Source organism: Anolis sagrei, chromosome X, assembly GCF_037176765.1.
Source record: "Anolis sagrei isolate rAnoSag1 chromosome X, rAnoSag1.mat, whole genome shotgun sequence".
Classification (NCBI taxonomy): Eukaryota; Metazoa; Chordata; class Lepidosauria; order Squamata; family Dactyloidae; genus Anolis; species Anolis sagrei.
In genome coordinates, this window is record NC_090034.1 from 34,882,609 (window position 1) to 34,909,986 (window position 27,378).

Sequence of the window (27,378 nt, forward strand, 5' to 3'; positions counted from 1 at the left end):
ATAAGTGTTGTTTGTTGGGGTTTGGATGGTACATTTTCCTTCGATGCTATCAGTCGCAGCCGGGAGACGAGTAAAACTAACGCCTACATCAGCATTTGTTCTAATCCGAAATTGGTGATACCTGTCAGCTTGCATCTCCCGGTTCCTCTGTTCCTGCTCAATGTGCTTATTTCTCTTTCAGCAGGCTTTCGATGTATTATTTTACAGAGCCTAGCTACAATTCACATTTTTGCAACCCTCACTCTTCCTGGTTAAGTGCATTTGAACTGGGCCTGAGCCAAGAGTTCAAGCTGAATCTTTAACCTGACAAACTACCTGATCAAACCCTCGAAGTGGAATGCTTCTCATCATGACGGTGGTGTCCAGTCCAAGGCCTGTGAGGAAGCCAGCGCATTCAAGCGAAACATCTGGGAAGCGTCCAGGTTAAGGGAAAAAATAATAAGTTCCTCTTGACATGTGAGAAAATCAATTAGCAAAGAATTGCAACATTCAAGACACGACACACTTGTTTTCCTAATCGTTCCTCTGTGGGTGTCTTCAGTTTTGATCTAGATGCAACAAGGATCTCTCTAATACTGCTTTTCAATATATAGTCGATCCTCCACGTTCCCTAGGTTTAGGACTTATGGATATGAGGTCTGACTTTAAAATGTCCTTTAACTTTTCCACAACCTCAGAGCCAAAAATGCTGTTGGGTTGCAATTCTCATTACCCCCAGTCCACGTGGCTGATAATTCCAAGTGATGGGAGTTGTTGTTCAGTAACACCTGAGGTCCCAAACTGGATAAAAACTAAAGAGCACCAACCACCATGTAAATATATGTATATAATTGGCCCACTCTCTGTATCCATGGATTCAAAGCAACCATATGATTGATGTGGCCCTCAATGAAAATGAGTTTGACACCTGTGGTCTAAATCCTTCTGAAGGAAGCAGACCACAGAGTATGCTTGAAAGACATAGAGATTACTAGGGAAAGCATTTGAATCAAATCTGTGAATAATTGAACCAATAAGTGTGCAGAGCTGACTCTAGAATTAAAATACTGTCCCAATGTAGAATATTATGTAGAATAATATCAGATGTTGTAAAAGAAAGCCTGGGTAACTTCACTGAGCCATGAATGATGGACAACGAATTCACTATGACGACTGACCATTGTTATTATGTGATTGCATTTTGCTATTATAACGTTTATAATGTTATTATAACGTTATTATAACGTTTTAATTGAATATGTCATATGATGTTTTTAATGATTGTTTTGTGATTTTATTGTTGGAAACCGGCCCGAGTCCCCCGATAGAGGGGAGAAGACCGGTATACAAAATTGCTAAATAAATAAATAATAAATAAATGAAGCTCACTGTGTAATGTTTCTTCCATCGAGGTGTTGTAGGTTTTTTGGGCTGTATGGCCATGTTCTAGAAGCATTGTGAGGACAACCTCTGAGGATGCCTGCCATAGATGCAAGTGAAACGTCAGGAGAGTAAGCTTCTAGAACATGGCCATACAGCCTGAAAAACCTACAACAACCCACATACAAAATACATATACAATATAACTTTCATCCTTTACACTATTTACAAAGTTGCAAGGACAGGATAAAGGGAATCTCTACCATTGATTATTTCACATTAGATTTTAAATTTCATGCAGAACATGCAAAACACAGGCTCAATGCTTCAACTCTTGCATGAAATCAGTATGCAAAGGCCTTAGTCTTATGTAGATTTTGCCCCATTAAACTCAGTGGACCTTACTTCCAAGTAAATATATAAAGGCCATATATTGTAAAGCAGCTTTCTGGATAAGTTTTGGATTCAATTTGTGGTTTTGAGAACTATGGAAGCGCGAAACTAGGCAGCTGAGTGCAAAATTACGTGAGGCAGCTTTTGCCAGACCATCCAAATTTATACTGTATCACTATTTAAAACAGGGAAACATGAGGGAATTGCAGTTTCCCTTGTGCCCAGTCTAAAAACTCGGCGACGAGAAGAAAACTTGGCAAGAAACTTGAGCACGAGAGTCCGCAGACCATGTAGTCGGTGTCTAAATGTATTTTAATCGTTGATTTCAACAAGAGCTGCTAAGTAGTGGCACTTGGGTGGATTGAGCCTTCGCAGGAAAGATAAATATGTCAAGCCTGACAATAAATCATTACAGCTTTTACAAAAGATACAGCTGGCTCCAACAACCAACCTGTTCAAGAGAAAGGGGGGAAAAACCCAAAATGAGACTGTGCATATTGTCATAACTAAAACAAATCCTTTTTCTGGAATTTTGTGGCATGATTACAGATAAATGCCAACATAAAGGCACCACAGAGTACGGATGGAGGAAAAGCAGTTTGGGTTTAAAGAAAATACACAGAGCTCAACAGTGGACAGCCCTATGATGTAAAGTTAAAATAGACGTTACATAACACGTTTGTTTGGACAAGCAGAACCTCTGAAGGAGTGATTCAATCATCGTCATCATCATTACTATTATTATTTCTTACCCACCTTTTCCCCCTATGGATCAAGGCAAATAAAAAAATTATACAAGCAAAAACCACAGAACACTAATTAAAATATGTAATCAGTTAAAAGAGCATATACACTCAACAATCAATTTATAATGTAAAAACTCATAATATGGAAATAATCTGGATAGGTCTGCTGGAAGAGATTGATCTTTACTGCTGATTTAAATATGGACAGCATATCAAACTGATGAAGCTTTTCTGGCAGGTCATTCCACAATCTGTGGGTGACTAAAGTAGACTAAAGAAATATTCAAGTCTGGTCTTGGCTGAATAAAGTAGACATCACTCAGAAGACCTGGGTTTCTGGGGCAGATTATATGGGAGAAGGTGATCCCATAGTTTTATTTATTTTTTACCATAATTATATCCCACCCTTCTCACCCCAAAGCGGACTCAGAACGGCCTTACAAGTAGGCAAGAATTTGATGCCGCACAAATACATACAGATAAAATAAATAAATACGTTAAAAACCAAAAAGTTAAAAACATCAAACATTAAAACCAATAATTAAAACCACATAGTCCAAAAACATAATCCAAAGCCATTCCATTTGTCATTGCACTATTTTGTATTCACTTATTGCGCTGATCAAAAATTACTAACCAAAATCATGGTCACATAGCCATGTTTTTAGTTTGTTCCTGAAGGTCAGGAGGGAGGGAGCTGATCTAATTTTGCTGGGGACAGAGTTCCACAGATGAGGAGTCACCACTGAGAAGGCCCTGTCTCTTGTCCCCACCAATTGTGCCTGCGAAGGAGGTGGAAGAGAGAGCAAGGCCTCCACAGAAGATCTTAACCTTAAGCTGGATCATAGAGGGAGATATGTTCAGGCAGGTAAACTGGGCCAGAACTGTTTAAGGCTTTATAGGCTAAAGCGACCACTTTGATCTGTGCTCGGTAGCAGACTGGCAAATAGTGGAGCTGACGTAACGGGAGGATTGTATGCTCCCTATATGTCGCTCCAGTGAGCAGTCCGGCTGCTGCCAATTGGACCACTGGAAGCTTCCAAACAGTTTTCAAAAGCAACCCCACGCAGAGCATTCTGCAGTAGTCTATTTGGGATGTTACAAGAGTGTGGACCATCGTGGCCAGGTCTGGCGTTTCAAGCTATGGGTGCAGCTGGCACACAAGTTTTAATTGTGCAAAAGCTCCCTGGCCACCGCCGAGACCTGGGGTTCCAGGCTCTGCGATGAATCCAGGATCACTCCCAACCATGTAAACAAACCATATAGGGCTTTAAAGAAAACAATCAACACTTTGTACTTTGCCTAGAAACTAATTTGCAGTGAGAAGAGTTATTTTAATATTAGTGTGATGTGCTCCCTCTTAATTGTTCCCGTAATCAATCTGGCTGCCATACTTTGAAATAACTGGACTTTCTAAGCGTGGTGCAGAGGCAGACAAACATACAGCCAATTGCAGATATCCAGCCTTGAGACTACCAGCATGTGTCTTTGGTTCATATATTTTGCAGTCTGATATAACCACAGTGGGATTTACTTCTGAGAAAACATGAATAGGATTGTACTGCTAGTTTGCCATAATACAAAAACCTGAACGAAGTTGAGCCAGGACATGTTGTTATATGAGTCTACACTGATCATACAAAGTAGTTTCAAACTGCATTATATAGCAGTGTAAATGGAGGTCAAAGGTGATTTCTTTCAAAAGGCTACCCCCAAGAGCAGGAAACAGAAAACTCACAAATACAGTAAAACTAATAAATAAGGATAATATGTGGAATGAAACTTCCCATCTTGAGCTTCAATGGCAAAAGAAAGAACGAAAGACAGACAGACAAAGAGAAAGAGGCAGAAAGAATGCACAAATCTACTATATTAAGATGACAACTCATGACGCTAGCAAACTAAGATGTGGGTGGCCCACCTCATTTGTCATTTCAAAAGGATAACGTGATGCCAGAGCAGATAATACCAATGTCATTGCTAATCCATAGAGGTACTAATAATATAATTCCATCTTTTAAAAAAGAACAGAAAAAAAGGGAAGGAAAAAGACAAGCCAAAGGCGGCTCTTCAAATAATGCCAAGGGAGGCCCCGCCGAAAGTCGTCAGCTCTGCCGCTCTACCGCGATGGGTGAAGTGACAGGAATGCGCCCGGAGTGATTATCTGAAGCGATGCCGGTGAATTTCGTACAGACAGGACGGGCTTGCAACTGTCCGGCTCATGTAAACCACGACTCAGGTCTGAAAAAGAGGTGGGCTCAGAGGCTCAGACGGAGATTTGGTTACACAAAAGCCCTGAGACGCACTGGTGAAGAAGACAGACAGAGCATGACATTTCCGCCGTTGTCACGCCGGCCGCAGAGCTAAACATTTCTTCATGTTATTGAGTCCAAAGGCTGGTTCATATATAGAAAATCAGGCAGATTTCCCCTTCCAAGGGTGTATTTGGAGAGGGCTTCATGAGCCCTGGACTATGGGCAGCGCTTAGGAGGGGTGGTCAAATCTGCCATAGTCACTTCTCATTAGTCCTGTATTTTTATTCCATTCCAGCTGCAGCAATCTGTTCTTTTTAAAAAGTCTGCGCAAACATGCAAGGGCATTTTTTTCATGCATGTTTTCCTTTTCATTTAGGGACACGCTTTCCCTAATACTACATTTCTTCGATTCTTCTTTTCCCCCATATAAACATCTCAAAAAACGGAGTACATCTTAGCATCATGGGTGCTTTTTTGTATACATAAATAAAGCTTTTTTTCTGTTGGTGATACTGAAATAGTGTGTGCCTTATAATTAATGGTGTATTAGAATTGAATACGGCATATACCTTCTTTTTGCGAGCCATTTCGCAAACTAAATGTTCTGTTTGATATTGTCCAATGTGATAAAGTAGGTAAATTGTCAGGACTATGACAGTGGATACTTCAAATCTACTGTCAGCATGAAATCCACTTATTTTTATATTATACTAGCTTGGGTACCAGCATTTGAAAAAGTCGATTTTTAACTGTACAAAATGCATAAGGTTGTGGATTAACTGCAACTGACATCATGCCAGGTTAACCCAAGAAACTCCATCAGTACAAGTTTGCTCTAGATGCATCCTCGGTGGGGTTCAGTGTGTTCTCTGGCTCTAGGGTAAACTACAACTCCCACGATGATGAGTCAGTCCCCTCAAGGTTGAGTTAGTCATGGAGGTTCTATGTGCCAAGTTTGGTCCAGGTCCATCACCGGTGGAGGTCACAGTTTCTCTGGTTGTGGGTGAACTACAACTCCCAGAAAGGAAGGACAGTCCCCCTCCCCCCCCACCCCTGCAGTAATCAAATTTCAGCATATCAGGTATGTGTGCCAAGTTTGGTCCAGATCCATTGGTGTTTGGGTTCACAGTGCGCACTGGATGTAGGTGAACTACAACTCCTATAAATCCCTCCAAAGACCTCCAGTATTTTTTATTGGTCATAGGGGTTCTGGTTGCCAAGTTAGTTCCAGGTCCATCATTGGTGGTGTTTGGAGTGCTCTTAGATTGCAGGTGAGCTGTACATCCCAGTACCTACAACTCCTAGAAATCATGGTGAATTCTCCCCAAACCTCTCAAGTATGTTCAGTTGCTGATCAATTCCTTTGTTTGCGGTGTGCCGTAGAAATAGGAAAGGGTTAAGGGAGTGGTAGTGGGTGGGGTTATGCAAATTTCCCACCAATTGAGAGTCATAAACTCTGGGATGTCTGTGGTGGAGAAAACACATAAAATCTATGATGGAATTGTCCCCCTCGTATGAAAGTCTTCGCTTGGGTGGTGGGCAGTATGGTGTTTGTGGAGGGCTCTTGTACATGTTCATGGCGCTCATTATAACCTGCAACGTCTCTGGAGGGAGGGCCTTTGGAGACTCCTGAGTAGTGGGAGCTATAGCTGTTTGTGGAGGCAGGAGCTTGTCTGTGTAAATGGATACCCCAGCCACACACACACATAATGTTTTCCAAAGGAGACTCAAAGTGGCTCAGTTGTTTGGTTTAGTTGTATCTTAACTTAGCTACTATACAGGGTTGTGATGAAAATAAGTATACTAGAATGTTTTTGTGATTAATTAGTTATGACTAACCTTAGAACTAACTCTAACTCTAATTAATTTGATGAGTCACAAGATTATGTTTGTCATCATGCTCATCTGCACACAATTGAATTTTAACAATCAAACCACACTCTGGGCAAGTTGGTGCTTAATGCTCAGAAGGATGTCATTAATTACCTACAACATATATTAGTGTGACTAAGAAAACAGATATGTTCTGATAATATTTTATTATTGATGTTTTCTGTATGAATTGTGTACAGGAAATTAGGCATGATTCACAAATCATGAATGTGTCCAAGAAGCTACTGAAACTTCAGACATGCATCTGTAAAAATTGTGTGTATCTTAGAATTGCAGGTGCTTTTTCTATATATCAATATATTATAGAAGTGAAAATATGTATGTATGAATCTGTTCCAGAATGGCTCCTAGGTAGTTTTATGGATCTGGACCAAACTTGATACATAGACCCATCATGACCCAACTTGATATACTGGTAGGGTTTAGGAGGGATTGACACCGGATCATGTGAGTTGTAGGCCACCCACATCTAGACAGGTATGTGAATCTCACTCACAATTGATCTGAACCATATCCTTAATGATCCAATTTAAAATACTGATGTGGTTTGGGTGTGGGGGCAGGCCTGATAGAGGATGATAGGAGTTGTAGTCCACCCGCATCCAGAGAGCTGTGTGAACCTCACCAACGATTGGATCTGGATCAGACTTGGCACACATATCCATCATGATCAACTTAAAATACTGGCAGGATTTGGGGAACCTGATAGAGCAGCCTTTCTCAACCTGGGGGTCAGGACCCCTGAGGAGGTCATGAGGGGGTGTCAGAGGGGTCACCAAGGACCATCAGAAAACACAGTATTTTCTGTTGGTCAAGGGGGTTCTGTGTGGCCATTTTGGCCCAATTCTATCATTGGTGGGGTTCAGAATGCTCTTTGATTGTAGGTGAACTGTAAATCCCAGCAACTGCAACTCCCAAATGTCAACGTCTATTTTCCCTAAACTCCACTGGTGTTCACATTTGGGCATATTGAGTATTTGTGCCATGTTTGGTCCAGAACCATCATTGTTTGAGTCCACAGTGCTCTATGGATGTAGGTGAACTACAACTCCAAAACTCAAGGTCAACGCCCACCAAACCCTTCCAGTATTTTCTGTTGGTCACGGGAGTTCTGTGTGCCAAGTTTGGTCCAATTCCATTGTTGCTGGAATTGAGAATGCTCTTTGATTATAGGCTAACTATATATCCCAGAAAGTACAACTCCCAAATGAAACCCCCCCCCCAACCCCACCAGTATTCAAATTTGGGCGTATTGGGTATTTGTGTCAAATTTGATCCAGTGAATGAAAAAACATCCTGTGTATCAGCTATTTACATTACGATTCATAACAGTAGTGAAATTAGAGTTATGAAGTAGCAGTGAAAATAAATTTATGGCTGGGGGTCACCACATGAGGAACCGTATTAAGGGGTTGCAGCATTAGGAAGGTTGAGAACCACTGCCCTAAATGCTTGTAACTCAAGCATATGAAAGAGAGCCTTTTCTTTTACTTGGTCTTCTCTTGGTGCTCTACCCCCAATAATGCAATGGGTGGCTATCAGCTTTCTTAATAGTGATTCCCTATCTTGTAATACCCAGGGTTTGGAAGAATTACTTTTACGGGCTACAGCTCCTAGAATCTTGTAGCATGGCCAGCTGGTTACTGAAGCAATTCAATAAGATGTTACCAGATACTTTACTCCTCTTTGTTTTTTTTGCTCTAGGAAAATATATTGAAGAATGCTATATATGACAAGAATTGCTTGAACCTCTACGATGTAAGTATCTACCACAAGGCACTGCACATGGACGAGGTTGAGAACCACTGTGAGGATAATGTAAGTTGGAGTCCAGCTATTATTTATTATTTATTTATTTAAAACATTTATATTCTGCCCTTCTCAACCCGAAGGGGGCTCAGGGCGGAGCACAACATACAAACGGCAAACATTCAATGCCGGGACATGAATTCATTAAATGCATACACAAACATTAAAAACATTTATCTTAGCATTAAAATACACTGTTTAAAACCGTCTTGATCATCTGTGTCAAATCTAATTGGCCTGGTAAGGTTTCCTATTGCTGCTTTATTGCACTGACCCGAAACCTTGGTCCCACAGCCAAGTTTTTACCATCCGTCTGAAGGACAGGAAGGAGGGGGTCGATCTGATCTCACCATAGCCAGGGGGCAATCACCGAGAATGCCCTCTCTCTCGTCCCCACCAATCGCGCCTGTGACAATGGCGGGAGGGAGAGCAGGGCCTCCTCAGAGGACCTTAATCTTCGAGATGGTTCATAGAGGGAGATGCGTTTGGACAGGTAAATTGGGTCAGGACCATTAAGGGCTTTATAGGCCAATCATGCCTGCCAATTGCACCCGTGACAATGGCGTATTTCAAAATAAATAGCATTCTAAACATCTAACCCATATATCTATATCTATATCTCAATCTGTTGGTGGTAGTGGAATTAACGTGCAGCTTACAATCCTACAATCGAAGAAATCCTACAATCAAAGAAATATAATATTCAAGTGGTAAAGTTTGTTGAGCAAGAAAGGTATTTTAAAAAAAAACAACAACCAAAAAACAAGAAGTCAAGGTATGAAATTGAATCATGGGAATGTTGAGAAGAGAAATTCATTTGACAGAAACAAATGTTGCTCAAGGCGTGCTCTGACTCCCTCCTTGACACAGGCTGATAAAGTACAGCAATGCTACTGTAGGCCCCTCCAGGGCTTATTTTGACTAAAGCTTAGGAATGTAACGTATAAACACGAGACTCCCACATTACACTGTTACAACTTGCACCAGCCGCAACTGGACAAAAGCCACATTTTCAGAGAAATATCTCGCAGGGATAAATCTTTTTCGAGGTGTTTTTTTTAAAAAAAAAAACAAAACTGTACTGGCACACACAAAAACACTTCCATTGCATAAATCACCCTCTCCGAATTCAAGAGGTGACGGATATATTGCCGGCAACTGCCAATTGAGCTTCCACTTAAAACTTTTCGTAGACCACCCCCTGTTTATCTGTGTCAGGTTGAATGAACAGATGCTATATTTTCAGTAGTGGGCGTCAAAATATTGCAAATGGTTTTTGTTGGTTCATTGTTAGGATGTGACGCTTTCGAGTGAGAGCCCACAGTAGCCCTTTTCTGGAAAGCAAATGCCCAATATGCAAATGCTGTCTATCTGCAGATACTGCGATTCTTTGGTTTGGTTCTGATTCATAACCATCAGGTAATGTGGACACTGACACAGCCTCAAATCAATTCCTAGGACACTTGTGTTGGCACCGCATTTTAATCCACTTCCAAAATGGATGATAAACTCTGTGTAGAACCGTCCTGAGTCTCTGAAATGCCTGAGATCAGAAGTGTTTTGTATATCGGATTTTTCCACACAGATTTTGCTACTCCTGCCTTTGCAAATGAGATTTCTTGGAGATGGGACTCTATTCTAAACTCAAAATTAATTGATATTCCATCTACACCTCATACACATAGTCTGCCTGTGTTTTGATACACAATATTTTGAATAATTTGTGCATGAAACACAGGTTTGTCTCAGAATGCAAAGGTGTCACCATCTCAGCCACTCATGTGGACAGTTTTGGATTTTGGTATATTTTGGAATTGCGGATAAGGGATACTCAACCTGTAACTTTGAAAGTTACTTTTTAGGGGCATTTATAGATGCATTCGTTGGTGTCTGTGGTTCTCTTTTGACCCATTTTGATCCTATTGTTTGAAAATTAAACCCTATTCTTGCTTTGGAAAGAACATCAGGCATGGACTCTTTTTCAGAAGAGTCTGAACATCCCTTTCCATCACCCAAATTTTAGTGAGGGTCAGAGAAGCAGATGGTGAAAACAGAAGAACGGCCTACCTCAGAGGAGCTTGCTCGCTCCCTCAATGTTTAACATTTACACAAATAATCAGCCACTGCCAGAAGGGACAGAGAGTTTTGTCTATGATGATGATCGTGCCATCATTGCTCAAGCAGGGAGCTTTGAAATGGTTGAACAGAAGCTCTCCAAAGACTTAGGTGCTCTTACTGCCTATTACAGGGGAAAACTGCTGATTCCTAATCCATCTAAAACACAGATGTGCTTTTCATCTTAAGAACAGACAAGCATCTCGAGCTCTGAGGATTACCTGGGAAGGAATCTCACTGGAGTATTCCAGCACATCAAAATACCTGGGAGTCACTCTGGACTGTACTCTGATCTACAAGAACACGGCTTGACTATCAAGCAAAAAGTAGGTGCTAGAAATAATATACAAAAGATGGCTGGCACAACCTGGGGATCACAACCAGAGACAGTGAAGACATCTGCCCTTGCACTTTGCTACTCTTTTACTAAATACACATGTCCAGTATGGAATATGTCTCACTATGTTAAAACAGTGAATGTGGTTCTTAATGAGACATGCCACATTATCACAGGATGTCTACACCCAACACAGTTGGAGAAATTATACTGTTTAGCCGGTATCACATCACCTGATATCTTCAGGGCAGTAGCAGCCAGCAATGAAAGGACCATGGTGCTGACATCTCCAGCCCATTCTCTGTTCGGATATCAGCCAGAATGCCAATGACTTAAATCAAGAAGCAGCTTTCTAATACAGTATCTACAGAGACACTCGCAGGAACACCTCAGCAAGCGAGAATCCAAAAGTGGCAGGCTAAAACCTGGAACCTTAATCAGTGGCTGATACTGAATGAGAAACTTCCTCTGGGAACACAGAAGACTTAGAAGGCGCTGAACAGACTACATTTTGGCATCATGAGATGCAGAGCCAATCTTAAGAAATGGGGCTATAAAGTGGAGTCCAGTTTATAGCCCCACAATATGCGAGTGCGGAGAAGAACAAACCACAAACCATCTACTACAATGCAGTCTGAGCCCTGCCATATGCACAATGGAGGACCTTCTCGCAGTTACATCAGAGGCACTCCAAGTGGCCAGTTTTGTACAATGTCAAGTTTTTAACTTTGTTTGTGGTTTTTAAAATACATTATAACTGTATTCTCAATTTGCTTCTGACATGATAAATAAATGAGCCATATTTTAGTTCTACACTAGACTACAATGCCCATAATTCCTGGTCATTAGCTAATGCAGATAGGGGCTAATGGAAAACAGAGTCCAACAACATGTGGAGGATCAGTTTTTTCACTTCTGTTATCCATGAGAATCCACCTTCATTGAGGCATTGGGTGCATCTGCAATGTAGAATGAATGCAGTTTGATCCCACTTGAACTGCTGTGGTTCGGTGCTCTGAAATCAGGAGAGCTGTAATTTTGCAAAGCCTTCTCTGTCAAATTATATTGGAGTCTCATTAAACTACAACTCCCAGGAGTCCACAGTATGGCAGTGCAATTGGGTTCAAACTGTTCATATGCCCTAAGAGTACAACCTGGGACTGTACAGTACATGTTAACTGCATTAAGTTTAAATCCAGAACTCTACTTCTTCCTATACAACTTTAACGAAACACACTCTTTCAGACTACAAATGCCAGAATCCCTCATCAGCACGACTGGGTCACTAAGAAAAGGTAACATTTCAAGTCTCTGCACATTCCTTTTGGATCATTCCCCCTTTCCCTAATGCCTTCAAAGTCAGCTCAGTCGCCAGCTACTGGCAAAGATTCGTTCCCACTTTGTCAACTTCAACAGATTTGTAACCCCGCTAAGAAGTAATGTCAAACAATGGAGACCTGTACACCTTTCCCCATTAAAAAGATGTAATTGGCGGAGAGAGAATGAAGGATCGGGTAAACAGAAGCTGGGCAGGGATGGATATTCTAGGGACTTGCTGCCCTCCTGTGGCTGAGGCAAGAGACATGAGAGGGGAAACAAATGAAGAAGTCGGGAGAAAAAAAGTCCATTATTTCAGAAAGGAAGCTGATGGGAGTTTCATGCGCAAAAACCCTATGGATCTCAAAGGCATATTCTTCCCTGTTTCCCATATGGTCAGTGCAGACTCATATAAATGCAGTTCAATGCAGATAAACTGCATTATATGAGTCTACACTGACCACATAATGTAATTTCCAAGCTACATTATATTGCTGTGTAGATGGGGCCACAGTTTAGCAACATCCAAAGGTGACGCAGTCTTCCCAGGCCAGCTGCACATATTGGCAACAAAAATATAGTGTACCCCATTAGACTTTCATAGCAGGAAAAAAGGCACAGAGAGAAAGAAAGAGAATGGGAAAACAAGAATTCAAAATATAGACAAGTGCCATTATTCTCATATACTAGTGTGTTCCAAATCCAAGCGGGTGAAACTTACGTCTTCCCTGGCGATTTTTTCAGCCAGAAGATATCATCACTCGTAATCCCATGCTCCCATGCCCCTGCAACCTTTATTCAAGAAAGAAAAGAAAATGGAGCTGTTATCGACAAACGAAGACTCAATGATTCCACATCTAAAAGTAGTCATACTTGAAGAATTCATCAGGACTTTGCACGCCTCTGTTGGTTTGTCTTTCAACAAGATCTCAAAAATACACGTATTTATTACATTTATTAGTCTCACCATGATCAGAAAGAGAGGGGATGAAATGAAGATGAAACCTCAGCCAATATACTTCCTTCCCCAACTGAAAAAATATTGTGGGGACTGAAGGCAATATTTTTTAGTATCTGCCATGCGGACTGGGGATAATGGGAACTGCAGCCCAACAAACTTTGTGGCTCTGACGTTGAGGAAAGGCTAAAAAAGGTTTTAAAGCCAGGCATCCCACCCGCAAACCTTGCATCTCAGTTTAAATCCTACCCTCCTGACTAAACGGAACAAACTGCAGCCTCCCAGATGTGATTGTATCCCAACTCCCATTGGCTGTAGTTATGATGTTTATTGAGGAGGAATATAGAAGATGTGGTCTAGCATTGGGAGGGCTGCATAAAAAGACATGGCAGGCCAGATTTGGACTGTGGTCCTTGAGTTAGACACATGATCAGCATTGTTGAGTTCCAAGGTCAGAGAAGCAGATGGCGAAAATAGAAGAACGGCCTGCCTCAAGGGAACATGCGTGCTCTGTCTAGGTTTAACATTTACACAAACGATCAGCCACTGCCAGAAGGGACAGAGAGTTTATCTATGCTGACGATCGTGCAATCACTGCCCAATCAGGGAGCTTTGAAATGGTTGAACAGAAGCTCTCCAAAGCTTTAGGTGCCCTTACTGCTAATTACAGGGAAAACCAGCTGATTCCTAATCCATCTAAAATGCATACATGTGCTTTTCACCTTAAGAAAAGACAAGCATCTCGAGCTCTGAGGATGACCTAGGGAGGAATCCCACTGCAGCACTAAAGCACACCAAAATACTTGGGAGTTACCCTGCACAGTGTTCTGACTTACAAGAAGCACTGGGGGTCACAACCAGACACAGTGAAGACATCCGCCCTTGCGCTTTGCCGTTCTGCTGCTGAATATGCATGCCCAATGTGGAATACATTGCACCATGTTAAAACAGTGGACGTGGCTCTTAATGAGACATGCTGCATTATCACAGGAGAAATTGTACTGTTTAGCTGGAATTGCACCACCTGATATTCGCAGGGAAGTAGCAGCCAGCAATGAAAGGGCCATGATACTGGCATCTCTGGTCCATCCTCTGTTCGCATATATGCCAGCATGCCAATGACTTAAATCAAGAAACAGCTTCCTAAGATCCACAGAGATAGTCACAGCAACACCTCATCAAGTGAGAGTCCAAAAATGGCAGGCTAAAACCCAGAACCTCAACCAGTGGTTGAGACCAGATGAGAAACTCCCTCCTGGGCACAAAAAACATTGGGTGACTTGGAAGGCGCTGAACAGGCTGTGCTCTGGGACCACGCGATGCAGAGCTACCCTTAAGAAATGGGGTTACAAAATGGAGTCCACAAAATGCGAGTGTGGAGAAGAGTAAACCACAGACCACCTACTACAATGCAACCTGAGCCCTGCCACATGCACAATGGAGGACCTTCTCACAGCGACAACAGAGGCACTCCAAGTGGCCAGTTTCTGGTCAAAGTAAATCTAGTATAATGCCTTTAAAAAAAAACTTTGTGTTCTTTTAAATATAGTATAACTGTACCCTCAATTTGCTTCTAACATGATAAATAAATAAGCATGCCCTCTATACCAAATGAGCACCAGAGGTAGTATGGACTTGGGCATGTGGTCTGTTTAAATTTACCAATTAAATCCAGCCCTAATATAATTTGGGCTCCCACAAATGGAACTTGCTCAAACCTTAGGTGGTAGGGCAACAGTCAGCCTCCACGTCCCATCCCACTCTGGACTTAAGAGTTACTAGCCATCCCCTGCCACGCTTTGCTGTGGCCCAGTCTGTATATATGTGTGTTTGTGTGTGTATATATTTGTGTATATGTGTATATATATGTGGTTTTGTGAATGCGTTGTAATGTATTTTTTTTATTTTTTTGGCTTTCTAAGTCTCTTCCACTGTGTTTTTCAGTGTTTTTATGAGTGATGGCCACTTGTTGGCCTGATAGGTGTATTGTGTCCAAATTTGGTGTCGATTCGCCCAGTGGTTTTTAAGTCATGTTAATCCCAGAAAAGAACATTACATTGTTACTTACATAGATTTCATTCACAGCCCATCTTTCTGCCACAAGATGGTAGTCAAGGTGGCTAACAGTCACAAGGCCCCCATCATAACCCAAACAGATGCCAAACTGAAAAGGTTTAAAAGGCAATCAAAAGCACATAAACAGATGAGAAACCACATTGCCTGACCAGTGAAAACCATTCTTCAAGAGCAACAGAAATGCCAGAAGCCTGTCTGAGTAAGAAGAACAAAAAAGAACCTCCCTTGGCAAAATGCTCCAGAGCCTGGGAATCGCTGCCAAGAAGTTCTCATGGTACAGCAATTGACAAATGGGCATCCCTGAAAGACCTGTAAAAACCCAGGAAGCTTTAGGGAGAAGAAACACATTTTTGTTCAAACATTAAAAGTGCCCCTGGAAGTCCTTCTGATCTGAATGTACGACTGCCAATGGAAGTCACCTGAACGAACAGAAACCAAGATATGCTTCCTTCATTTATGCTCTGTGTTCTTTATTCTTATAATAAGGAACGTGACTTACTCCATATACGTGACTTACTCCATATATGTGACTTACTCCATATACCGGGTCCTAGAGAAGTGCACTTGGAAAGGACCAGACGCAGGGCTTTTTCTATTTCTGCCCCTGCCTTGTGGAATTCCTTGCCGCCCTACATGAGAGCCATGCGTGACTTAGGGCCTTTTACTCTCTCACTTAAGACCTGGCTTTTTACTAGAGCATTCAATCTCTGTTGACTTTTAATTTTTGTATGTATGTATTTTATCTTTTGTAATTTAGCTGTAAATCGCCTGGAGCATTCTCGGATGGAGGGCAATTAATAAGTTATTAAATGATGATGATGATGATAATTCAGCAACAATTAATGCATTTCGAGATAAAGTGTTGATTGAGAAAACATTGGGACAAAGCAAAGGGTCAAAAATAGTTTGATGTGGGCAATATCAATTGGTCACAGAAACAATTAATCTCTATAACACTAGGTGTCACACAAGCTAAGATATTGAGGGTGTGGACATCTCTGGAGGAAGCAGATGAACCCTCCACCATCAGTTTACCTAAAGCAGGGGGTCCTCAAGACTTTTTTAAGCAGAGGGCCAGTGCACGGTCCTGCAGATTGTTGGGGGAACAGACTATAGTTTGTTCTTATTGTGTGCCTTCAAGTCATTTCAGACTCAGGGCAACCCTAAGGCAACTCTCTCACATATTTTTCTTGTCCAAATTTATTCAAAAGGGATTTGTTTTCCTCTGAGGTTGAGCAAGTGCAACTTGCATAAAAGTCACCCAGTGGGTTTAGAGCCACAGTTATGGAATAGCAAACTGTGAATGCTAACTCATTTTGTTATGGATGCAGTGACTGATCACTGCACTTTGTCACAGAACTTTGTCATAATGTGATGTATTTATACAGAGTGTATTTGCAATGTGGCACTGATGTGGCCAAACTGTATCTGCTCTGAGTCCCCTCTGGGTTGAGAAGGGTAGAAATATTCTAAATAAGTAAATAAATAAATCTATACTAAAGGTAAAGGTTTTCCCTTGACATGAAGTCTAGTCGTATCCGACTCTGGGGGCTGGTGCTCATCTCCATTTCTAAGCTGAAGAGCTGGCATTGTCCGTAGCCGTCTCCTAGGTCATGTGGCCAGCATGACTGCATAGAGCACCATTACTTTCCCGCCAAAGCGGTACCTATTGATCTACTCAAATTTGCATGTCATTGAACTGCTAGGTTGGCAGAAGCTGGGGCTAACAATGGGAGCTCATCCTGTCCTGCAGGTTCGAACTGATCAGCAAGTTCTGCAGCTTAGCAGTTTAACTCACTATGCCTCCTAGGCCATGTGCCTGGCATGACTGCATAGAGCACTGTTATCTTCCCGCCAAGGAGGTACCTATTGATCTACTTACATTTGCATGTTTTCGAACTGCTAGGTTCTGGGGCTAACAACAGGAGCTCACCCAACTCCCCAGATTTGAACCAACGACCTTTTGGTCAGCAATTTCAGTGGCTCAGAGGTTTAACCCACTGGGGGCTCAAAATAAATCTATATCCATAATAAAAGTGAAAATGTGTGTGTGTGTTTGTGTGTGTGTGGCTGGGGTGCCCACTTACACAGACACTTCCACAAGCATCTATGATCCTCACCCCTGAGGACCCATCAAAGGCTCCAATGACATTGCAGGTTATAGCGAGCACCGTGAACATGTACAACCCCTGCCAGTGTCCTCCACAAACACAATACTGGTCACCACCTAAGTGAAGGATTTCATACAGGAACCATTTCATCCTAGATTGTATGTGTTTCCTCCACCACAAACATCTTAAGTCTTTCTGACTCTCCATCGGTGTGGAATTTATTTATTTATTTGTTTGCAATATTTGTATACCGCCCTTTTTGCATCATCCCACCCACTGCCTCTCCCATAACCCTTTCCAACTCTTTTCTGCAGGGCACAGCAAACAAAGCGGAATTGATCAGCAACTAAACATACTGGAGGGGGTTGTGAGACTGACTCAACATGATAGAAGTTGTAGTTCACCCTGCATCCAGACAGAGCACTGTGACCCCCATCAATAATAATAATAATAATAATAATAATAATAATAATAATAACAATAAACAACTTAATTTGTACCCTGCCACCATCACCTCGAAGGGACTCGGGGCGGCTAACATGAGGCCAAGCCCAAGCAATTAAAATAAGGCAAAATAAAATGCATACAAAACAGACAATAATATCAAATAAAAATGCTACAATAACATAGTACTGCAATAAAATAGTGACAATAACATAATAAAACAGAGTGTAAAATGGTAGAAGAATTAAATGTGGGCGACAATGGACCTGGACCACATTTAGCACACAGAACCTCCATGAACAACAAAAAATACTGGAGGTCTTTGGGGAGAATTGACCTTGATTTATAAAAGTTGTAGTTCACCCACATCCAGAGAGTACTGTGAACCCAAACAACGATGGATCTGCATCAAATTTAGCACGCATACCTAATATGCTCAAATTTAAATACTAGTAAGTTTTGGGGAAAATTGTCCTTGACATTTGGGAGTTGTAGATACTGCAATTTATAGTTCACCTTCAATCAAGGGGCACTCGAACCCCACCAACGATGGACCTGGACCTAACTTGGCACACAGAACCCTCACGACCAGCAAAAAATACTGGAGGTCTTTGGGGAGAAATGAGTTGTAGTTCACCCACATCCAGAGAGCACTGTAAACCCAAACAATGATGTATCTGGACGAAATTTAGCATGCATACCCAATATGCTCAAATTTGAATACTAGTAGGTGTTGTAGTTCAGCGTGATGGTAACATTCCTACTACCAGTAGGAGGGATAAGAGGTCTGAGCAAGAGTCAGAGGGGGAACAACAGCGGAAACGCATTAGGGAAATAATATTGGCCCCAAGTGATTCCGAGATGTTTGAGGGCTTCTCTGATTGCGAAATGGGAGATGGGGAGGAGAGTAGGGGAGTAAAGAGGGCTACTCGCGATCCGGAGTCCGATGAAGAGCTTCAGAGGAAGCGCATCCGGGAAATACTTACTGCCCCAACAGAGGACGAGGATTTCATGGGGTTTGAAAGGAGTGATGGGTCTGGGAGAGATATGGGAGAGGAGGAGGAGGAGCTGGATTGGACCCATGTTCAACAGATAAGGGACATTTGTAACCAACCCACCTCCAGTGATGAATTTGAGGGGTCCACAGGGGATTGGCAATCGGGGAGCACTTGGCAAGATCTAAATCTTAGCAGACGCTGGCAAAGATGGAGGGATGCGCGCTCGGGCTCAGCTGCGGGGGTGGATGCAGCTGAGAGCGATGAGGAAAGGGTGGGGAGCTCATCATCCTCTAATGAGGATATCTAAGATAAAAGTGGGTTCTGTTTGAGTGATACTTTGCAGAAGGCAAAGTGTCTTTATGGGACATAAATCTTTGTTGCTGCCAACCATTTAGCTTGGGTCCTTGGGCTACAGCTTCCTGCGTTCCTGCTTTCCTGAGACTCCTGCATTCCTGTGTTTACCTTTTACTACGGTTTGACTACGGACCGGTTTGACTTTCGCTTTTGACTTCTGGAACTTTAAAATCTGCTAATTTTGTGCTTGAACATCTCATCATTTTTGGGACTTCGTTTTGCATCTTCTGTGACTGTGTTTTTGTGCTGTGCTAATTTTCAAGCAAATTGCTGAACTTTGAGTTTAATCTGGATTAAACAGCATTATAATCCAGGTTATATTTTTGTTACTGATACTATTGCATTTTTGATGCCAAATTGCTTCATTGACTCTATGCACTGAAGTTAGGTGCTTTAAAAGACTATTTTTGTATAATAAAGCTGTGTTTGAACTCCTTATCTTGTGTTTGGCTCTACTTGAGGCTTCTGGGACTTGACAGTAGGTTTTGGGGGGAATTGGCCTTGACATTTGGGAGTTGTAGATATTGGAATGTATTGTTCACCTGCAATCAAGGGGCACTCTGAACCCCACCAATGTTGGACCTGGACCTAACTTGGCACACAGAACCCTCATGACCACAACCCCCCCCCCCCCAAAAAAAACCCCAAACAAAACAAAAAACTGGAAGGCTTTGGGGTGAATTCACTTTGATTTGGGGGAGTTATAATTCACTTACATCCAGAGAGCTCTGTGAACCCAAATGACAATGGATTTGGACTACACTTGGCACACATACCTAATACACCCAAATTTGAATCCTGGAGGGGTTTGGGAGAGATTGACCTTGATTTTTGGGAGTGAACCCCACTGACAATGGACCTGGATCAAAGTTTCAGGGGGTTAACCTGGCATGATGTGAGTTGTAGTTCACCCACAACCTTATGCATTTTGTAAAATAAAGAAAAACCTTTTTCAAATAATCCGGGAAATGCCGGGTACCCAAGCTAGCAAACAATAAGAAAGACAGTGACAGAAAAGGTGTGTGGGGTTGAGGCATGTGATTATAAATCAATGTATGGCTAAAATTGAAAAATAAATTAGAAAAAGCAAAACAAAAAGGCAGTCTTCCATGGAAGAATGCTGGATCTACTTTTAGTAGTTCACAAACTTAACCACACTTAACACCCATCTGACTTCATACAACTTACATTTGTCGGATATTTAGGTCTTCCCCCAGTAGCAAGGACAACATTTTTTGCTCTGAGCAAAATCTAGTAATAAAAAAACCAAGATATCAGGGAGATGAAAAGAAATGGCTTCATTCATACTAACACAGATTAAAGCTTATTAATAGAACATATATTTATTATTTATTTATTTAAAACTTTTATATCCTGATCTTCTCAACCTCCGTAGAGGGACTCAGACCGGCTATTATTTATTTATTTATTTATTTTGGGTACTTCTACCCTGCCCTTCTCAACGGGACGGGACTCAGGGCGGCTTACAAAAAAAAGGCACAATTCGATGCCTACACAAGATACACATACATACAAAACAGCAGTTAAAACAATTATCAAGTTAAAAACAATCGGTACATAACACAATCCATAAAACTAATCTCATGCTCAGTGTTCATCTTTCAGAGTTCCATAATTCCATTCCGCTTAGTCAATTCCTGTCCATCGTAAAAGTCCTTTCTTTAGCTGCCACAATGTCCGAATGCCTGGTCCCAAATCCAAGTTTTCAATTTTTTTCCTAAAGGAAAGGAGGGATGTTGCTGATCTAATTTCCCCGGGGAGTGAATTCCACAGGTGAGGGGCCACCACCGAGAAGGCCCTGCTCCTTGTCCCCGCCAATCTCACTTGTGATAGAGGCGGGGTCGAGAGCAGTGCTATAAAATCATAGTAGAGAATGCATGCAGTTTGTGGCAGCTCAGACTTTGTGTCAGATGCCTCGAAATCTGATGAGAGTGTTTTTGATTTATCGCCCAAGTTGCATTGGCCACTTTCAAGCTGAAATTCAAAACAGGAGGTTTACTAGAAGCTAAAAAAAAAGTTGCCAGTCAAAATCCATTAGAAATTCATAGTAGGCACCTCAACATTTGACTGTTTTGGTTGTTGTCCAAAGTACAGTGGCCCAGTTCCAAGTCAAAAAGTCAGTATTTAAAACAGGCCCTTCCTAGAAAGAAAATGCATGGGAAATCATACACATACACACACACACAGACCTAGCTATGTAACTATATATAACGCCTTACCTCTTTGCCTCCTTTGGCCAACCCACGAATGGTGTTCTCATCCAAAAAGCTGCCTTTCAAATTGAAGTACTTCACTTTTCTATGAGAAAAAATAATATTGATATAAACAAGGACAACAGCAGCAACTACTCTGCACCTCTGCAATCACTACCATCACCATCATCTACTGTGTATTCTATTCTATAGGTGATCCCTTGTGGCCAAGCATAATTGTTTTCCAAGGGTAGAATCTTGGCAGTGGGTCCATAAGTAACTGTAAAGATCTATTCTGGATCTGCATGGTTTTTCTTTCATGCATCTTGTATCTAAATTCAAGCCCCACTAATATAATAATCACAATCATAATTATCATCATCATCATCATCATCATCATCATCATCTTTATTTATATTCCGCTCTATCTCCGTGAGGGAACTCAGAGAGGACTACAAAATACATGTATGGCAAATATTCAGTGCTGTTATGCAATTAACAACAAAGACAGACAGTACATAGACAGAGGCAGAGGCTTCCCTCTTTTCATCTTTGGCATCTGGAGGCTGTGCTCAACTCTGGGGAGGTGCTGTTCCATTTTCCATACTGAGGAGCCTGTTGTCCGTGGATGCCTTACCGATCAAAATGCTGGCAGGTCTGCATGGGTGCCTTTTATCTCTCTGCCAGAGCGGTACCTATTGATCTACTCACAGTACTGTTTTCAAACTGCTAGGTGGGCAGAAGCTAGGGCTGACAGCAGGAGCTGACCACGACTTGCAGCTTGAACTGCTAACCTTCTGGTCAGCAAGACTTTTTGCAGTCTGCAGTTTAACCTGCTGTGCTACCGTGGCCCCAACTAAACAGAACAAACTGCAGCCTCCCTGATGTTACTGTACCACAACTCACATCTGCTCTAGTCATGATAATAACGAATGAGGAGGAATACAGGAGTTGTAGTCCAGCATATGCAGGGCCACATAAAAGGACATGGTGGGACAAATTCAAATTGTGGGCCTTGAGTTTGACACATGTGATCTCCAGGCATCTGTGCAGCTCCTCCTTGCATCCAAACAAAAAAAAAAGTATATTATATTCAATTCAAAAATCGGACAGTCTCATCTCCACAAGAGTGTAGAGGGCACAGCTGTGACCTCAAAGAGGTGCGGAGTCTGTCTCCAATTGGGACAGAAAAACTAATATGCAAAAAACACAAGACAATCAGATGCTTTCCATTTTTCCTAGAAACTCCATGCAACCCACCGAGGGCCACAGGTGGATGAAAATGAGATAGTTCCTCCAGCCCTATCATAGTGGCTTTCCCCAAGTCAATTCCTCTCTAAAGGAATAAGTCTACAACCCATCATTTGCTGCCCACAACCCTGAGATGATGCTGAGAATATCTTATAAGCTTGTCTTGAAGGATCCATTGATTCCTACTGAAGTCAAACATTGCAAAAAAGGAAAGAGATGTGCTTACTTGTCTTGCAGCTGTACTCTGTGCCCCCAGTTCAAGGACTTCACATGATTTTGAATGGCTTTCGCCATCGTGGACCTGAGAAAGGCAACAAACAGGCAAGGGTCACTTTTGGGATTTACAAGCTCAAGGGATGAAGGGGATGATTAATGCAGGCTTCTCCAAGCTAACCTCCTGGGTATATTGGACAACTTTTTATATAGTGTAGGCTATTGGGGTGTTGCAGTTCAACACGTCTGGAATGTGGAACAAGCTGGGAGAAAGGCTACATTGACAAAAGAACAAAAAGGTTTCTCAAACAAGGATACGATTCATCAGCTATGTCGGAGTCGAAGTGCATTGAATTTCCTGTACTACAACTGCTCCACTTCTTAGGGATTCGTGTCCAGGTTAAATAAAGGTATTTACCAGGCAAAAAAAGAAAAGAAAAGAAAAGAAAAGAAAAAAAGAACAGAAACCCTGCCTAGTGATGCCACACAATATTAAAACACTGCCGTCACCACCCATTCAGGCCTCTTCTACACTGCCACCTTCTACATCTATCGGACAGATGGGAAGCTATTTAACCTCAGCAGACTGAAAGCCAAAACCAAGGTCACAACAACATCTGTTATAGAACCCCAATATGCCAATGACAACGTAGTCTGTGCGCATACAGAAGATCTACAAACCACTCTAAACAACTTTGCAGAAGCATACGAGAAGCTCAGCCTATCCTTGAACATCGAGAAAACCAAAGCACCAGCCGATCCCTCTGCAATGCCAGAAATACAGCTTAATGGTGTAACATTAGAAAACGACCATTTCCACTACCTTGGCAGCCACCTCTCCACAAAAGTGAACATTGACACTGAAATACAAATACCGCCAGAGCTCAGCGAGTGCAGCATTTTTCTGAATAAAGCAGAGAGTGTTTGCGGACTAGGACATTCATAGGGATACCAAGGTGCTTGTTTATAAAGCTATTGACCTCTCAACCCTGCTATACACCTGCGAAATGTGGACAGTCTACAGATGTCACATGCAACTCCTGGAACGATTCCATCAGCGTTGCCTCCGAAAAATCCTGCAAATCTCTTGGGAAGACAGGCAGACAAATGTCAGAGTGCTGGAAGAAGCAAAGACCACCAGCATTGAAGTGATGCTCCTACGCCAACAACTCCGCTGGACTGGCCACGTTGTCCAAATGCCCGATCACCATTTCCCAAAACAGTTACTATACTCCCAACTCAAGAATGGCAAATGTAATGTAATGTTGGTGGACAGGAATAGAGATTTAAAGCCAACCTTAAAAACTTTGGCATAGACAACTGGGAAGCCCTGCCCCCTGAACACTCTCACTGGAGGTCAGCTGTGACCAGAAGTGCTGCGGAATTTGAAGAGGCACAAATGGAGAGTGAAAGGGAGAAAGGTGCCAAGAGGAAGGTGCGTCAAGCCAACCCTGACCAGGACCACCTTCCACCTGGAAACCAATGTCCTCACTGCAGGGGAACATACAGATCAAGAATAGGGCTCCACAGCCTCCTACAGACCCAGTGCCAAGACTTGGAGGACCATCATCCTTGGGTATGTGGGATCACCTAAGTAAGTAAGACTGCTATATAATTCAGACCCATGTTATCTGCTTTGAACTGGATTATATGAGTCTACACTGCCAAAGCTCAAAGCAGATAATCGGGATGTTATATGGTATTATAGCTCCAAGGTTAGGCTCCTTCACTTGTCTTGGGTCTCTCCTCCCTCCTCTTTCACCTTTTCAAAGATCTGGCCAATATCTTGAGTGCTCTGACTAATTCAGGCAGGCAATGCAGTCCAGGCGTTTATTTTCCCCGTAACTGGTTGTAAATTTGTTTTATCTTCCAAACACTGCAAGCTATTACTTAGGGTAATGACTGTAAATTAAGACAATAAATAAGCGCACATGCAGGATAATGATGCGAGATGCTGTCCTCAGATAGTGAAAACAGAAGCCAGGATGTTAATGCAAAGCTGGGCTCTTTTCCCTCCTCCTTTCCTTGCTTACTTTTTTCTTCTTCCTATTGAATTACCGATAAGTCCTGGATGCTGTAAATCAATGCTTCTTAGATCGCATATTAAATAGACACAAAGGTTGCTAGAGAATTCCAGGAATTAAAGGAATGATCAGGCACAGAAACAACTCTCTTTTTGCTGTTGGTAGAGCATTCCAGTGACTTCTAGGATTGTGATCCTATATCCTTATTGAACTCCAAAGCATTTTCTCCTGTAAGGGTATAATCCTATGCATATTTATCTAAAAATATGCCCCACTAAACCAACTAGGACTTCAACTCCTGAGTAAATCTATGCCATAAAGCCTACTAACAACAAAACTCCTTCCTAGGCCACCTGGTGGTGCAGCAGATTAAACCGTTGAGCTGCTGAACTTGCTGACTGAAAGGTTAGTGGTCTGAATCCAGGGAGTGGGGCAAGCTCCCACTGTCAGGCCCAGCTTCTGCCAACCTAGCAGTTTGAAAACATGCAAATGTGAGTAGATCAATAGGTACCGCCTTGGCGGGAAGGTAACAGCACTCCATGCAGTGATGCTGGTCACATAACCTTGGAGGTGTCTATGGACAATGCCGGTTCTTCAGCTTAGAAATGGAGATACGCAGCACTCCCCAGAGTCGGACTCAATTAGACTTAATGTCAGGGGAAACCTTTACCTTTATCTCTTCCTTGATTTTTCTTCTCGAAGGAAATGAGTCATTTTTAGCAATCTGCTGCAAGACATCCTTAGGAAAGGATGCAGTTTTCAATGACCATGAACAGTATGGAATATATTCTTCGCAAAAAAAAATATTAAAAAAATCAGAGGGGTTTTTTTTTTGCTCAAAAATGCATATTTTTGCAGAGGACACAATCATTTCTGCACAAATCAATTATTGCACAGAAAATGCGGTTTTGTGCAAAATAATACAAGACTGGGTTGCTGTTAGTTTTCTGAGCTGTCTGGCCATGCTCCAGAAGCATTCTCTCCTGACATTTCACCTACATCTATGGCAGGCACCCTCAGAGGTTGTGAGGTCTGTGAGAAAGTAGGCAAGTGGGATATATATATCTGTGGAATAATGTCCAGGGTGGGAGAAAAAACTCTTGTCTGTTGGAGGCAGGTGTGAATGTTGCAATTGGCCACCTTGATTAACATCAAATAGCCTTGCAGCTTCAAAGCCTGGCTGCTTCCTGGCTGGGGATTATTTGTTGGGAGGTGTTAGCTGCCCCTGATTGTTTTCTGTCAAGAATTCCCCTAATACAAATCAAGGAACATGAAAAGCACTGCAGACCGATTCAACCAGAGAAGTCAGACATAGCAGAGCATCTCATGAACCAACCTGGACACAGCATATTATTTCAGAACACAGAAATGCTGGGCCACTCTAACAACCATGTCAGACTACACAGAGAAGCCGCTGAAATCCACAAGCAGGTGGACAATTTCAACAGAAAGGAGGAAACCATGAAAATGAACAAAATCTGGTTACCAGTATTTAAAAAAACTCTATAATCAGGACAGTAAATAAAGAGCAACACTCAAAAACAGGGGATATCCAGACAGGAAACAATCAGGCCAGTGAATACCTCCAAACAAAGGATTCCCCCAGGTAGGAAGCAGCCAGGCTTTGAAGCTGCAAGGCCATTCAATGCTAATCAAGGTGGCCAATTGCAACATTCCCACTTGCCTCAAGCAGACAAGAGTTCTTTCCCCCACCCTGGACATTATTCCACAGGTATATAAATCCTACTTGCCCAATTTCCAACAGACCTCACAACCTCTGAGGATGCCTGCCATAGAAGTGGGCAAAACGTCAGGAGAGCATGCTTCTGGAACATGGCCATACAGCCCAGAAAACTCACAGCAACCCAGGCCATGAAAGCCTTCGACAACACGTTTTCCCCATCCTTCTTTAATAGCAAAAAATCAGAGTTTCAGAAAAATCTGCCTGGCAAATATCTGCTGTCATTTACTAGATTCATTACATGTTGTTTTTATCCAATGAGTTCTAAGTGAAATATATATGGTTCCCATTCTTATACCATCCATTGAGGTAGTTCAGACTACTGTTGCTTTATATGGCAATATAGATCTAGCCTGAGACTGATGTGGTAAGACTAAGGCCCCTTCTACACTGCCATGTAATCCAGATTATCAAATCAGATGATCCACATTATTTGCTTTGAACTGGATTATCTAAATTCACACTGCCACACAATCCAATTCAAAGTAGATAATCTGGATTGTATGTGGCAGTGTAGAAGGGGCCTGAGATATTTATACTGTAGAATTAATGCACTTTGATACTACTTTAACCACCATGGCTCAGTGCTTTGGAAACCTGGGAACTGTAGTTTGAGGAGGCACAGAGAAGATTAAAGACCTTGTAAAGCTGCTACTCCCGTGATCCCATAATGATTCCAGCCACATTGGTATTGAACTGCACTAATTTTACAGTGGAGATGCACACAGAAAGAGTTTCATGCCTCAGTGAGGGCTAGAATCTTGAAGTCTC

At 42.1% G+C, this 27,378-nt stretch overlaps 1 protein-coding gene across 3 annotated transcripts in view; it reads right to left on the reverse strand.

Moving 5' to 3' along the window:
- The window catches only part of TXNRD2 (thioredoxin reductase 2), an 86,656-nt gene that overhangs the window by 37,840 nt on the left and 21,438 nt on the right, over window positions 1-27,378 (reverse strand). For all 3 annotated transcript variants that reach the window (XM_067473181.1, XM_060785859.2, XM_060785860.2), the window contains 6 exons: window positions 22,856-22,930; window positions 21,406-21,484; window positions 20,354-20,416; window positions 12,946-13,016; window positions 2,184-2,203; window positions 316-407 (listed from right to left, as the gene is read on the reverse strand). In XM_067473181.1, the coding sequence (XP_067329282.1) occupies window positions 316-407; window positions 2,184-2,203; window positions 12,946-13,016; window positions 20,354-20,416; window positions 21,406-21,484; window positions 22,856-22,930 (400 nt within the window). The remainder of the gene's footprint in view (window positions 1-315; window positions 408-2,183; window positions 2,204-12,945; window positions 13,017-20,353; window positions 20,417-21,405; window positions 21,485-22,855; window positions 22,931-27,378) is intronic.